This window comes from Pseudonaja textilis, chromosome 1 (assembly GCF_049901715.1).
Source record: "Pseudonaja textilis isolate UNSWEBS1 chromosome 1, rPseTex1.2, whole genome shotgun sequence".
Lineage (NCBI taxonomy): Eukaryota > Metazoa > Chordata > Lepidosauria > Squamata > Elapidae > Pseudonaja > Pseudonaja textilis.
The window spans coordinates 7,063,440-7,078,609 of record NC_141990.1 but is presented as its reverse complement, the minus strand read 5'-3'; the positions used below and the strand labels follow the sequence as shown (position 1 = coordinate 7,078,609).

The 15,170-nt window shown below is 41.2% G+C and overlaps 1 protein-coding gene across 5 annotated transcripts in view; it reads left to right on the top strand.

Moving 5' to 3' along the window:
* VMP1 (vacuole membrane protein 1) overlaps window positions 1–15,170 on the top strand; it is a 143,561-nt gene that overhangs the window by 21,767 nt on the left and 106,624 nt on the right. For all 5 annotated transcript variants that reach the window (XM_087925147.1, XM_087925151.1, XM_026710161.2 and 2 more), the window contains exons 4-5: window positions 4,138–4,228; window positions 7,303–7,413. In XM_087925147.1, the coding sequence (XP_087781273.1) occupies window positions 4,138–4,228; window positions 7,303–7,413 (202 nt within the window). The remainder of the gene's footprint in view (window positions 1–4,137; window positions 4,229–7,302; window positions 7,414–15,170) is intronic.

The following is a 15,170-nucleotide window of genomic DNA, read 5'->3' as shown; positions in this document are numbered from 1 at the left end:
ATCTCCTTGAATTTGCATGCTTTGGAACTATACCGTTTGTCTGAAAGGGTGGAGGGTTTCCTGCTTAAGCAGGGAGTTGGGACTAGAAGTACTCCAGGGTCCCTTCCAACTCTGTTATTCTATTCTATTCTATTCTATTCTATTCTATTCTATTCTATTCTATTCTATTCTATTCCATTCCATTCCATTCCATTCTATTATTCTATTCCATTCTACTATTCTATTCTACATTCTATTCCTATTCTATTCCCATTCCATTCTATTCTCTTCTCTTCTATTTTATTATTCTATTCCATTCTACTATTCTATTCTACATTCTATTCCTATTCTATTCCCATTCCATTCTATTCTATTCCATTCTTCTATTCTATTTTATTATTCTATTCCATTCTACTATTCTATTCTATTACTTCTATTTCTATTCTATTCCTGTTCCGTTCCATTCCATTCCATTCCATTCTATTCTATTCTTCTATTCTATTTTATTATTCTATTCCATTCTACTATTCTATTCTATTTCTGTTCTATTCCTGTTACGTTCCATTCCATTCCATTCCATTCCATTCTATTCTATTCTATTCTATTCTATTTCTGTTCTATTCCTGTTACGTTCCATTCCATTCCATTCCATTCCATTCCATTCCATTCTATTCTATTCTATTCTATTCTATTCTATTCTATTCTATTCTTCTATTCTATTTTATTTTATTATTCTATTCCATTCTACTATTCTATTCTATTTCTATTCTATTCCTGTTCTATTCTATTCTATTCTATTCTATTCTATTCTATTCTACAACCTTCTGAAGCGCAAAGTCAGTGGGGAAGCCAGGTTCACTTAACAACCAGGTTACTAACTTAACGAACCGCAGTGATTCATTTAACAACTGTGGCAAGAGAGGTGGTAAAATGGGCCAAAACTCACTTCACAAGTGTCTCACTTAGCAACAGAAATTTGGGGCTCAGTTACAGTCGTAAAACGAGGGCTACCTGTATAGATGACAGTTAACTGTTCATCATGGACTAGCCAGTTCTTTCACGATAAACCTGTTCTGGAGTTTGACCCCAAGCACTTTAATCTCATAAATTCAAAACCATATTTCCTATATAGGTAGTTCTCAACATGCAACCACGATGGGGGCCAAAATTTTCAGTTGCTAAGCAAGACAGTTGTTCAGAATGTTATGACTGTTTTTTTACTACAGTTGTTAAATGAATCACTGCCATCGTTAAGCGAATCTGGCTCCCCCCCATTAATTTTGCTTGCCAAAAGCCAACTGGGAAGGTCACAAATGGTGACCACATAACCTGAGACGGTGCAGCCAGCAAAAATACATATATGACCATGAGGATACTGCAACTGTCGTAAGTTTGAAAAATGGCCGTAAGTCACTTCGTTAGTACTGTTGCAATGTTGAATAGACACTGAATGAACTGTTGTAAATCAAGGACAACCTGTAAGCTTGCTATTTTATTTATTTACTAGCTCAATACCCGTGCTTCGCTACAAAACTATGTCATCTGGCTTAGTTTTTGGAGAGGAAAATAAGGGGAAAAATTTCTGCCTCTGTGTACCAGCATCCATCAGCCAATCAGTATTTATCTGGCTAGCGTCCTGTCAGTGTGTGAGAGAGTTGAGGGCTGTTTGGAAATTGAAACAGTTTTTGCTGTGTGAGCAAGGAGGAGACAGCAAGGAGCCTGGGTGTGGCTTAGCTCAACTGTTCTGTACTAAAGCTGATTGCTGATCTGAAACTGAAACTCCTCTGCTTGCGTTTTACATTTGAAAGAGATTTCTTTTCAGGTGGGGAGGGGAAGTAGAACTCCTTAGCATCAGAGCCTGTTAAATATATATGAAATACTAATGCTCTGATGGTCATTTTGAAATATCCTGGGATCACCTAGAAGCCAAGAGGAACATACGTGCCCAATTTCAAGTTTGTAGGCTTTACGGTTCTGGAGATTTTGTGATGGTGTGTGAGTGGTCTTTCGCTTTTATATAGAGAGAAATTTATTATTTTTAATTCTTCCTTTTTCCTGTCTTCCCCATCCATCCTTTTCTTAGCTGGCTTGGGGGAATCAGATGCTTCTCACTTTAACATTACAATGTGGTTTTTTTAAAAAAAAATTCTTCATTGGGCAAAGATCAGGATTATGTGGAACTTGTATTCCAACCGCTAAAAGAGGACTTTGGCCCCAAATCAGCTATTTTCCGTTAGGCTAAATCCCGTCTGACTCTTCCTCTTTCCAGCCTTTGAATGAATGAGGTTTAAATACTCGGGACATCCACAGAATTAGCAAAAAGGCTCCTGAAACTGGCACGCTAGATCACGTTCCATAGTCTTGTCTTCTGCTCGTTGCCACTTTGATTCTTCCAGATATAGGACATTTCTCCATCAACGATCTATTTATAATTAGGGTAATCATTTACACTATCAGTCTTTTGCCCTACCCTAGAACATTGAGTTCCACTGGTGAAAGTCCTTTGCAGCGTATGCTTTTATCAACGATGACCCTGGAGCTGTGCCTGGTATATGTCCCATAAAGACTAGGACAACCTCAGGCAGGGTGGGTAAAAATCTATGGGGTTTTGTTTTTTTTTTAATCGGATTTTTAAATTTTAAATTGGATCTTCTTTTTATTTGTATCAAATTTATTTTAATAAAATGCTTTTGGAGTAAAAATCTATCTAAAGAGAGTTTTCTATTTAAGATACACTAATAATTTAGTTTATTCAGCATGAAATTGAGCTTAGTTACATACCAGGAGGCTGTATATATTCTCATTCAATGAATCCAAGATCTGCAAGCTAAATAGGAAACCTTTATTTTGTTTGCAGATAATAATATTAAAGATTCTAACTTACCAGCAAGAATGAATCCTTAAAGAGCACCATTTAAAGAGCACCTGTTATTTTAGATCCATCATGGCAGCACCTGTTAGTGGGTATCCACACACCTGCTGCCCTTCATATCCCTCACCTTGTTGGATCACTGCCGCATCATCAGCTGTCCCATTAAAGTGAAAGGGTCTGTCAGGGAGTCAACAGTTGGTCAGATAAAGAGCTGCTGTGGGACAGAGATGACAGTGGCTCTTTAAAAATGATGATTTAAACCGAGTTGATTTAAATTAAGCCTTTTTGCTAGTGATTTAAATCGTGATTTAAATAGACTTGATTTAAATAAAATCCATCTTGACCTCAGGATTCCATTGTTTAGCATCTTTGTTTCTGGATGTGGATGCACGGCCCCAGACAGAGCCTGGGTGCAAAATCTGTCGGTTCTCCTATATTCATGACTCCTGCAGGTGTCATAGTAGCAGTGGTGGCTAGGAAGGCTTTTGCTCAATTTTGTGTTGTGCACCAGTTGCGCCCTTAAACCTGGATGGGGAGACCCCAGCGCGCACAGTTCCTCATGCCCTGGTCATCTCTCAGTTAGATTATCGCAGTGTGCTCTACATGGGGCTGCCCTTGAAGAGCATTTGGGTAACATCCCCAACAAAAATATTTCTGGTTTTAAGTCAATAAGCTGCATTGTCATCTTTTCCAACTACATTTGTATTTTTGTCCAGTATTTTTTTGCCTCTACGCATGTCTACCACGTATGATAATATGACCCAGGTATCTGGTGGCATTTCCAACACTTAGCTGGTTTGTCTTTAAACGTCTTTGCCAGCCTCTCCGGTGTGAGGTGCCATCTATAAAACATTTTAGATAAGTTTCCTTTGTGTGCGGTTGACATTGTCAGTTTATAGGTCCTATCCCACAACTTCTGCGATTCATCTACTTCTGTTGTGTAGCCGAAGTTTTTTGCCCACGCTATCATTCTATCCTGAGATGGGTAAAATGAGGACCCAGATTGTTGGGGGCAATAGACTGACTCTGTAAACCGCTTACAGAGGGCTGTAAAGTGGTATTAAGTAAGTGCTATTGCTATGGCTATGTACAGTGCCTCAATTTTGATCGCATTATTAAAATATTGCTGCAGTCGTCGTAAGTGCAAGGCCAGTCAGAAGTCACTTTTTCCGGTGCTGTTATAACTTGGAATGGTCGCTGAATGAACAGTTGCAAATCAAGGACTATCTGCGCTCCTTTTTCCAGATCTTGCAATTGTAACAGCAGTTTTTCTTCCTTTCCCTCAGACTGTGGCATCGCCGAAGGATAGTGGTGTCCCTATTGCTGCTGCTTGCCATTCTTACATCTACGTATTATATCGAAGGAGCCCATCAACGGGTAAGTACGTGCGCAACGTTAATCCGGTGTTTTCCTGAATTCCCAAAGGGTTTACGTATATTCTCTCCCTAGTTTTTTTTTATTTTTATCCAAGCTGTAAGTATAGCACATTGGTACCAAGCCAGATGAGAGCTTTAAAGATTCTTTCGAACCTCTTTTTGTCAACCTTGAAGCTGGCTAGATGGTGGCCATCTTTCTGTTCTACTGGTTTTTTTTTTCCTTTCTTCAGAGCTTCAGTGCTGACACAGACTGGAGATGAGGGATAAGGAGTGGGGTGTGTGTGTAGAAATAGCTGGGGCGCTACAGCCAAAGTAATATTCTTTCCCTTGGGAACCAAGGTCAAGTGTGTAGATGGTTTGGGAGGTGGAGACTGGTACCATCTCATGTCTGGACTGTGTACTGATTGGGCCATGTGATTGACGCCTCTGGGGAAGTGACAAACTTTTGCTTTTAATGAGCTGTGGTGGCGCAGTGGTTAAAATGAAGTATTGCAGGCTACTTCTGCTGCCTGCCAGCTGCCTGCAATTTGGCACTTTGAATCTCACCAGGCTCAAGGTTGACTCAGCCTTCCATCCTTCCAAGGTCACAAAGTAAAATGAAGACCCAAATTGTTGGGGGCCATATGCTGACTCTGTAAACTGCTTAGAGAGGGCTGTAAAGCATTATGAAGCACTACATAAAACTGAATGAAAAACTGCTGGTGACCTTCTACCGCTGCACCATAGAGAGCATTTTAACTTATTGCACCTGCGTATGGTTTGCCAAGGACAGCACTCCAGAGGGTTAACGTCATTGCCTAGAAGATCATTGGTTGCCCTCTTCCCCTCTTTGGAAGAGCTTTATAGCTCCCGCTGCCTTAAGAAAGTTCAAAACATTCTCAAAGATCCATCTCATCCTGGGAACCCTTGTTTTTGAACTATTACCATCTGTCAGACGGTACAGGATAATAAAAACAAGGACAAATAGGCTGAAAAACAGCTTCTATCCCAGGGCAGTAGCTCTGTTGAACTCTGCTGTATAGTGCAATATTAATGCAATATCAGGGATTTTCAATTCAGTGTGTGGAGTGTGAAGGATGTGTCTTTGTGTTTTATCTTTATAGTTATAATGTACACAGAAAATGGCATTTAATTTTGTCATACGAAGTGCAATGACAATAGAGTAAACTAAACTAAGCTAAACTAAAAATAAGTGAATTGCTATTGCTATTGCTAATTGGGGGGGAAAACCAGAAGGAATTGTGCCCATTTGACATACCCTAATAGAGGAGATCTTGTGCCTCGGAGTTGTGTCATTTGGGGTTGTGTTACTTGAGACCCTGACACTTTTATCCTCGCAATAACCCTATCGGTCAGGGGTCCCCAACCCCCGGGCTGCGGCCCACTACCGGATCTTGAGCCATTCAGAACTGGGCTGCCGAAGTGGCGGGTGAGCGCACGTGTAAGCAGCAAGAGGCACATACATACATGCATGCTCCATTTGTATGAGCAGCAGGCCCGTGTGCACACTGCTTGTGCAAAACAATCCCCTCTCCACCCCACCCCCCCATCAGTCCGTAAAGCCAAAAAGGTTGGGGAATCCTACTATAGATGGAATCGCTGTACAAGGAGATTCTTATATCCCTGGATTTATCAGATATTAGTCCAGCATTTTAACCATTGTCCCATATTACCTCTCATATCTTAATCGACTACTAGACTTCATATGCTTAGTAGGTTGCTGCTAACAAGTAGTGTACACTTTGGGGTCCTTTGGTTGCTCTCTGAACTCGGTTGTTTTCTTCTGGGTGTTTCATTACCCAACTAGGTAACATCTTCAGTACTAGAAGGGAGTGAGGATTGCTCTCATTTGGTGAGAGTGTTCTCGGTGGTAACACTGCGATTAACACTAGATCAACAACCAGGCTGTAAACAACACCAAATCAAGGAACTATGAACTCAGACAAATAATCAGCGAGTAAACAACAGCTTAATCAAGGAACCACCAAAACACTCCCACAAACACTGAAAGGGCAGGGCAAGCCACTAATATATAAAAAGAGAGGAAACTCCCTTCTAAGCACTGATGATGTTACATAGTTGGGTGATGAAACATCTGCAAGAAAACAACCAAGCTCAGAGAGCACCATGGACCACATAGTCCTTCCTGCTCATCCTCCTCCTCTCTGCCATCCCACACCCTTCTGGCACTGATGATGTTACCTAGCTAGGTAATGAAAGGTCTACAAAAAAAATCCAACGAAGCTCAGACAGCACCAAGGACCCTATAGTTTAGCCGTGACTACGAACATTCTTTTGTATTGCTACCGTACACTTTTTCTTTTTTAAAGAAGCAAAAGCTATAACTATTTATCAGCTTTTCCCGAAGTCCAGAAAACAACCTAGCGTCTGTCCCACTTACTCTGGAGATTCTTGAATTAGAATGAGGCCGCTGTTCGTTTTCTTAAGCTTCTAATTCGGGATGAGAGGGATAAGGTTTCTCTTATCTGCCTCTAAGCCGGCGAAGAAGTAGGTTGTTTTGAAAGGAGGGTAGGTACGAGAAAGAGACATCTAATCCGAACTTGAATTAAAACAATCCGCCTCCCCGCCCTACCTTTGGAAGCTACAGAGGCTGACGTAAGCTGAGGCTAACCAAGCTTCATGGATCTCTGCCAATAGCAGCAGCAATAGCGCTTAGATTTATATACCACTTCAAAGTACTTTACCGCCCTCTCTAAGCGGTTTACAGAGTAAGGATCTTGGCCCCAACAATCTGAGTTCTCATCTTACCAACCTCGAAAGGATGGAAGGCTTGAGTCAACCTTGAGCTGGTCAGGATCGAACTTCCGGCAGGGGGCAGAGTCGGCCTGCAATACTGCATTCTAATCACTAGGACGTGTTTTCTTTAGACCGGGGGCTTTCCAACCTTAACAACTTTCGACTTGTGGACTTCAACTCCCAGAATTCCTCAGCCGAATCATAGCCGAGGAGTTCTGGGAGTTGAAGTCCAACAAGTCGTAAAGTTGCTAAGGTTGGAGACCCTTGCTTTAGACCGTTGATGAATTTATTTTTATTTTTATTTTGCTTCTTCCTCAGTATGTGCAGTATATGGAAAAAAGGCTTTTGTGGTGCGCCTATTGGGCCGGGTTAGGCATCCTGTCCTCAGTGGGGCTTGGAACTGGTCTTCACACCTTTCTGCTCTACTTGGTAAGTTTAACATTTTCAAAGGTTGAGATTTTTCACTAAATTTTTTGGGGGGGAAATTGAGGAAAATAAGCACATTTGCATGATCTATCTCACTGTGGCAGGCAAGAGGAAAATAGATTTGGATGAGAGGAGTTTAAATTCAACAGATAATTGAGTTTAAACTTAATCAAAATAGTACTGAAGCAATTACAGAAATTAAGCATCTAATTGTCCTGGTTTAAGAATAAAGTTAGAGGGCAGAATATAGAGGTAGTCCTCGATTTACAACAGCTTATATAGTGACTGTTCAAAATCACAACAGCGCTGAAAAAGTGACTTACGACTGTTTTTTTCACACAGCCATTGCAGTATCCCCATGCTCCTGTGATCAAAATTGAAATGCTTGGCAACTGCCATGTACTTAGGACGGTTGCAATCTCCCAGGGTCACATAATCACCTTTTGCAACCTTCTGACAAGCAAAGTCATCGAGGAAGCCAGATTTACTTCATAACCGTGTTACTAACTTAACTGCAACGTTCACTTCACTGTGGCAAGAAAGGTCATAAAATGGAGCAAAGCTCATTTAACAAATGTTTTACTTAGCAACAGAAATTTTGGGCTCAAATGTAAGTCAAGGACTACCTGTACAATGTGTTACTTAAGAAGGAGATATGGCCAGGTATCCTATGACTGGATTTTCCTTAATCTCGGCTTGTTGGATCCACTGTAGTCAGATGAGTTCATACGTTAAGCTAAACTATGAATAGTGGCTTACAAAACACAGTGGTTGGCTTCCCACAATATTATGAGCCAAATTAGATGCTTGGATTCCTGGCAGCTTTTTTCCTTTCAGGATACCTGGAGAACTGGACTCGTATCTACCCACAAATATCCTTAGGACAACGTTTCTCAACTGAGCCACTTTAAGATGTGTGGACTTCAACTCCCAGAATTCCCCAGCCATGCTATGCTGACTAGGGAATTCTGGGAGTTGAAATCCACATGTCTTAAAATAGCTAAGGTTGAAAAACACTAGTTTAGGATGCTGCTCATTCTGGAACATGAACTTTCAGGGGGTCATGAAGACCCTTCACACAGTGGCACTTGGTGATATTACCTAGTTTGGTAATGAAACATCAGCAGTAGCACTGATGATGTTACCTAGTTGGGTAATGAAACGTCCTGCAAGAAAACCACCAAGCTCAGAGTGCATCAAAGATCCCACAGTTCAACCCTGAGCTACAAATATCTCTTCTATTGTCTATGGAGATTCTCAGTCCTCCAGGTCATGGTTGTCCCAAAGGTCTTTTTCAAGAGGCAACTGGACTTTCTTGGTTTTTCTTTGAAGACGTTTCACTTCTCATCCAAGAAGCTTCTTCAGTTCTGACTGGATGGTGGGGAATGGAAGGGAATGAATGAATGAATGAATAAATAAAAAGGAGTATAAATCCTTCCATTCCCCACCGTCCAGTCAGTGCTGAAGAAGCTTCTTGGATGAGAAGCGAAACCTCTTCAAAGAAAAACCAGAAAGTCCAGTTGCCTCTTGAAAAAAAAAGCGCCTTTGGGACAACTCTCTTCTATTGAAAAGTATATATAAAATGCCTTACCACAGTTTCTTCATCCAATCATGGGCTGGAAGACCAAAGAATGTTTTTAGTTTATACAGTTTATACCGTTTTTATGACTAAGCTGCTGAGAGTTATCTTGAGGTAAGATGGGATGGCCTATACATTTTATAAACAAACCAACACATCAACACCTCAGCCCGCCAGCCAACCAACCAACTAACCGAGAAGCCAAACACGACAAAGTTGGTTAGAACTTCCCCGGTTGTGGTTCCAAACAATCCAAATTCCCAGGTTGAATCTGTGCCTGAAAACCCCCGTCTTCCAATCTTTCTGTTTCCATCTTCCTGGTCTGTTGCTTTGCGCCTGGTTAACACATGCTTGGGAGTTCTAGGTTAAAATTCATTACAGTGGCTGTGTTCTCGCCAGTGCGCCTTGCCAAAAGCATGCAAACGATTTTACGGTTTGGTGCAGGGCAGGAGCCAAACCACAGGAGTCGGCATCTTCCTTTTTTCACTTTCGTTATCTGGAAAACTATTTTTTGCTTCTTTGGAATCGAATGCCGTGGTTGGTTTTGGATCGTGGCCATTTGCTGTCAGGAGGGTAACAGTTCAAAATAGAGGAAACCTCATCAGTAGCGCCTCATGCATCACTTGTGCAAAATGGGCTGAAAGAGAAAAATAAGTATTTTTTTTTTCCTCAAACAAAATCAGATGGCTCTTTCAGTGAAATGTGTTCCTTGCTGTTGATACCTCTGAAAGGTTTAATTTCCTCCTTTTTTTTGCTTTATATTTTTACTAGCTTGTTACCCGTGCTTTGCTACAAGACTATGTGGTGGGGCTTAGTTTTTGGGGTGGAAAATAAGGGGGAAAAATTCTGCCTCTGCCTACCAGCATCCATCGGTATTCATCTGGCTAGCGTCCTGTCAGTGTGAGAGAGAGTTGAGGGCTGTTTGGAAAGTGAAACAGTATTTGCTGTGTGAGCAAGAACGAGACAGCAAGGAGGCTGGCCATGGCTTGGCTCAACTGTTCTGTACTAAAAGCTGCTTGGTGCTGTGAAACTAAAACCGAAACTCCTCTCCTCTGCCGGTGTTTTGCATTTGGAAGAGATTTCTTTTCAGGTGGGGAGGGGGAGTAGAACTCCTTAGCATCAGAGCGTGTTAATAATAGTTATATAGAAAATACTAACGCTCTGATGTTCATTTCGAAAAATCCTTTCTGAGCACCTAGAAGCCAAGAGGAATATACCTGCCAAATTTCAAGTTTGTAGGCTTTACGATTCTGGAGATTTTGTGATGATGTGTGAGTGGTATTTCACTTTTATATATAGATAGATTTTTTTTATCTCATTTTTCTTCTTACTTGCTGGCCTTGTGGCCATCATGAAAGTTGGGTTTCATTAGAACTGCTTTCATATCTTTAATTCTTCATGGAAAGATATTGGCTATACAGGTAGACCTCAAGTTACAACAGTTCATTTATTGACTGTTCAAAGTTAAACGGTGCTGAAAAAAGCAACTTTTAACAGTTTTTCACACTTACGACTGGAAACCAGATTCACAACAGCTGTGTTTGCTAACTTAAACTGCACTGATTCACTTAACAACTGTCTTGCTTAGCAACAGAAATTTTAGACCAAATACGCCTTGATTAAAAACACTTGATCCATGACTTTCTATTGTAGATACATACTAATTCTTGGCTTATGACCACAGTGGATGCAACAGGAGTTGGAAATTTTACCGTTTCTTCAACGTGAGTTTCAAACGTGCACCTTTCTTAGCAAAACTTTTTCCTTCGTTTTGTTTTTAACAGACACTAGAGGGTGCGGTTGTCTCGTTCAGGAATGAGCAGTTTCTCTTTTGACTCAGCATACAGAACTAACTGCCTCTGAATTTAATTGTGCCAGTGTTTGTTTAGCATTGGAAAGCTTGGACCTTCTCCTGTAGGCCTATGTCACCACAGTTGTTATGTTAGGAACACGGTTGTTAAAGTCAATCCAGCTTCCCTGTTGACTTGTCAGGAGATCGCCAAAAGGGATCCCATGACCCCGGGACACTACAACCGTCATAAATACGAGTCAGTTGCCAAGTGTCCGAAATTTTGATCACGTGACCATGGGGATACTGCAACGGTCGTAAGTGTGAAAAACAGTCATAAGTGACTTTTTTCAGTGCTGTTGTAACTTGAAATGGTTACTAAAGGAATGTAAGTCAAGGACTATCTGTAGTTTATTATTAACGTCAGGTATCAAACATACAGTACTGTCCCCTTCTATTTTCCCTACAGCAACAACCCTGTGAGGTGGGTTTGGCTCAGAGAGACTGATTGGCCCAAACTCACCCAGCTGCTTTCATGCCTAAGGCAGGACTAGAACTCACAGTCTGCTAGTGATTGGCCCAAAGTCATCCAGCTGGCTTTCATGCCTAAGGCGGGATTAGAACTCACCGTCTCCTGGGGATTGGCCCAAACTCACCCAGCTGGCTTTCATGCCTAAGGCAGGACTAGAACTCACCGTCTTCTAGTTTCTGTGTGTGGGCCTACACCTCCAATTATTCAGTGGAACAACTTAACAACTTAGTAAGACCACACCTAGACTAAACTGCATCCAGTTTTGTTCACCACATTATAAAAAAGATGTTGAGACTCTAGAAGAAGTACAGAGAAGAGCAACCAGGATGATGAGGGGACTGGAGACTAAAACATACAAGGAACTGGGCTTGGCTAGTCTAGTAAAGAGAAGGACCAGGGGAGGCATGATAGCGGTCTTCCAATATTTGAGGGGCTGCCACGGGGAGGAAGGGGTCAAGCTATTTCTTGTTTCCTACTCAAGCAGGGGGTTGGACTAGAAGACCTCCAAGGTCCCTTCCAACTCTGTTATTCTATCTTCTTTGCCTCCTGCAAGTCAGGAAGTGGGTTAGCTCACGTCTGTGTATTTTTGATGCTGGGGAAGGGTTTGCAGTGTTTCATTTCACAGATTTACCATAGGCAGTCAGTTCAGATTTTGAGCAAGAATATAGATAGTCCTCAACTTACAACAGTTTGTTAGTGACCATTCGAAATTACAACAGCACTCCAAAAAAATGACCATTTTTCACACTTACGGCCATTGCATTATGTCCATGGTCACATGACCAAACTTGGCAATGGATTTATATTTCTGACGGTCCCAGCATCCTCTCGTCCCATTTAGTGTCCTTCCGACAAGCAAAGTTAATGGAGATTGACTTAACAACTGCCATGATTCACTTAACAACTGTGGCAAGAGAGATCGTAAAAACTCGCTTAAAAGCTGTCTGGAGAATTCTGGAAGTTGAAGTCCTCTAAGCTTAAAATTGCCAAGGGTGGAGACCCCTCCTCTAGACCATTGTTTCTACACCATGGCAACTTGAAAACACGTGGACTTCCAGAATGCCTCAGCCGACATGAGGCATTCAAGTTGCCAAGGTTGATAAACACCACTCCAGGCATTTGACAAGGACGCTATGGCTCAGTCGCTGAGTTTGTTGACCAGAAAGGTCGGCCGTTCGGCGGTTCGATTCCCTAGCGCCGCGTAACGGAGTCAGCTCCCGTTACTTGTCCCAGCTTCTGCCAACCTAGCAGTTCGAAAGCACATAAAAAAATGCAAGTAGAAAAAACAGGGACCCCTTTGGTTGGAAGGGAACCGCGTTCTGTGCACCTTCAGCGTTTTAGTCATGCTGGCCACGTGACCACGGAGACGTCTTTGGACAGTGTTGGGTCCTTGGGTTTGTAATGGAGATGAGCACCGCCCCCCTAGAGCCAGAAACGACTAGCATGTATATGCGAAGGGAATCTTTGGCTTTACCTTTAGGCATTTGACTGTCCAGGTGAGGCCCCCAAAGAAAGTATGGCTTTTAACCAAAATCATTTAAAGAATCTCAACACTTTTAAATGTTAGCTGGTATGTGCAAGTTTGCCTGTTTCCAGCTGACTGCTTAACTGTTTGTGGGCTTCCCCCTCTTTCTTTCTCAGAAATTAGATTTCCTCTTCTGATTCTTCAGAAGAGAAACTGGAGGCCATAGAGCAGCGTTTCCCAAATGTGTGCAAATTACCCCAAATTCGATAAAAGGTGTGAGGTGTTTTTTGTTTTTTTGTTTTGTTTGAGATAACCACACGCAAACCATTTCCTCAGGGACATTGAAACATTTTCATTTCATTTCTTTGAAAAACTGAAACATTGAAACGTTGGTCAAACAAATGGCAACTTCAAATCTCAACAAATAAATGCTCTGTCTTACATATTGGCAAAAGAAAATAATCAGAAAATAAAATACAAGCTGAATAGTCAAGACCTTGTTGATGATCCAAACTCTGTCAAGGACCTTGGAGAACTCATCTCTAATGACCTAAGTGCTGGAGCCCACTGTAACTACAACGCCAAAAAGGCGTTAAAAGTTGTTAACCTAATCCTACGTAGCTTTTTCTCTGGTAATATCACACTACTAACTAGAGCATACAAAACATTTGCTAGACCAAGACTTGAATACAGCTCATCAGTCTGGAACCCACATTATGTATCTGATATTAACACAGTAGAGAAAGTCGAGAAATATTTCACAAGAAGAGTTCTCCACTCCTCTACTCATTGCAGAATACCTTATGCTACCAGACTTGAAATTCTAGACCTAGAAAACCTAGAACTAGGCCACCTTCTGTCCGATCTTAGTATATAAAATCATACATTGTAATGTCCTACCTGTCAATAAATACTTCAGTTTCAACCATAACAATACAAGAGCACACAGTAGATACAAACTCAAGGTTAATCACACCAAACTTGATTGCAGGAAATACGACTTCAGCAACAGAGTGGTCAATGTCTGGAATACTCTACCTGACTCTGTGGTTTCTTCCCCAAACCCCAAAAACTTTAACCTTAGACTGTCTACTATTGACCTCACCCCTTTCCTAAGAGGTCTGTAGGGGGCGTGCATAAGTGCACCAACGTGCCTACCGTCCCTGTCCTATTGTTTCTTTTATTTTTCTTATATGTATCCATGAAGTCATAACTATGTTTATACTTACACCTATTATCTTGTAAGCAATTGACAAATTAATAAAATAAAAATAAAAAATAAAGCAACTTAAAGATTTCTCCCAGAATATTCTGATTCAGGCCACAATTGATGAAATTACCAATGGTAATTTGTTGAAATAACTTAAAGATCATTCACTGATCCATCCTTGCTTTAATGACCTGATGATTCGTTTAATAATTGTAGTGATTCGTTTAACAGCCATGGCAACAAAGTCATAAAATGGGAGACGATTCACTGAACCACTATCTCGCTTAGCAGTGAACATTTTAGGATCTATTTTGGTTGCCATTCCAGGACTACCTGTAGTACTCTGTGCCGGTTATAAAGCATGCAATCACATGACCCTTATCGTGGCAGTCATTGAGCGAATCACTGTGGTCATTCTGCAAATGCTATTGTTAGGAATATAAATCACCTAACAGCTATTTGGGTTGGAAATATATAAACCAGGATAAACATTTTAATACTGTATCTTTAAGAAAATGAAAAAATGGTAATTGGGTGTGGTTTCTCAAACAGCCATAAGATGGAGCCAGAAACCTGGGTTGTCTTAGTCTTAGTCTCAGAAGTGAGTGAGTCTCTGTCTCCTTCTGTTGGAGAGTTTTGCCATTACTCCTAATTGACTGCTATTCCTGGATTTAATGTAAGTCTGATACTGAACTGTTTTTGACACTGGACTTTGTTATTGGAATATCCCTGGACTGAAAACTGACTGATTTAGCCTGTGAATGACTTTGGACTGATTGTTTGAACTTTGCTTAACGTTTCTGAAAGTAAAAACCTACATTTACTGTACAGTGTATCTGTATGCTATGTGTGTATTATTCAAATACTTGTCTCAAATACATCTCCCTGTATGCGCTCATTCTCCTAACGGGGAATTACCTCAACAGCTATTAAGTGAATCCATTGTTTGCAGTAGCAGCTTTTGCCAGAAACCTGAAGTAAATGCCGGTTTGAGGGCAAAAAACCCCAAAACATTGTGAATGTATTGTTCTAAAGATTTTATATTGTCCAGTTTATCATGATGTAAGTCGCCCAAGAGGCTAAGACGCTGAGCTTGTCAATCAGAAAGGTTGGCAGTTTGGTGGTTCGAATCCCTAGCACTGGGTAATGGAGTGAGCTCCCATTACTTGTCCCAGCTTCTGCCAA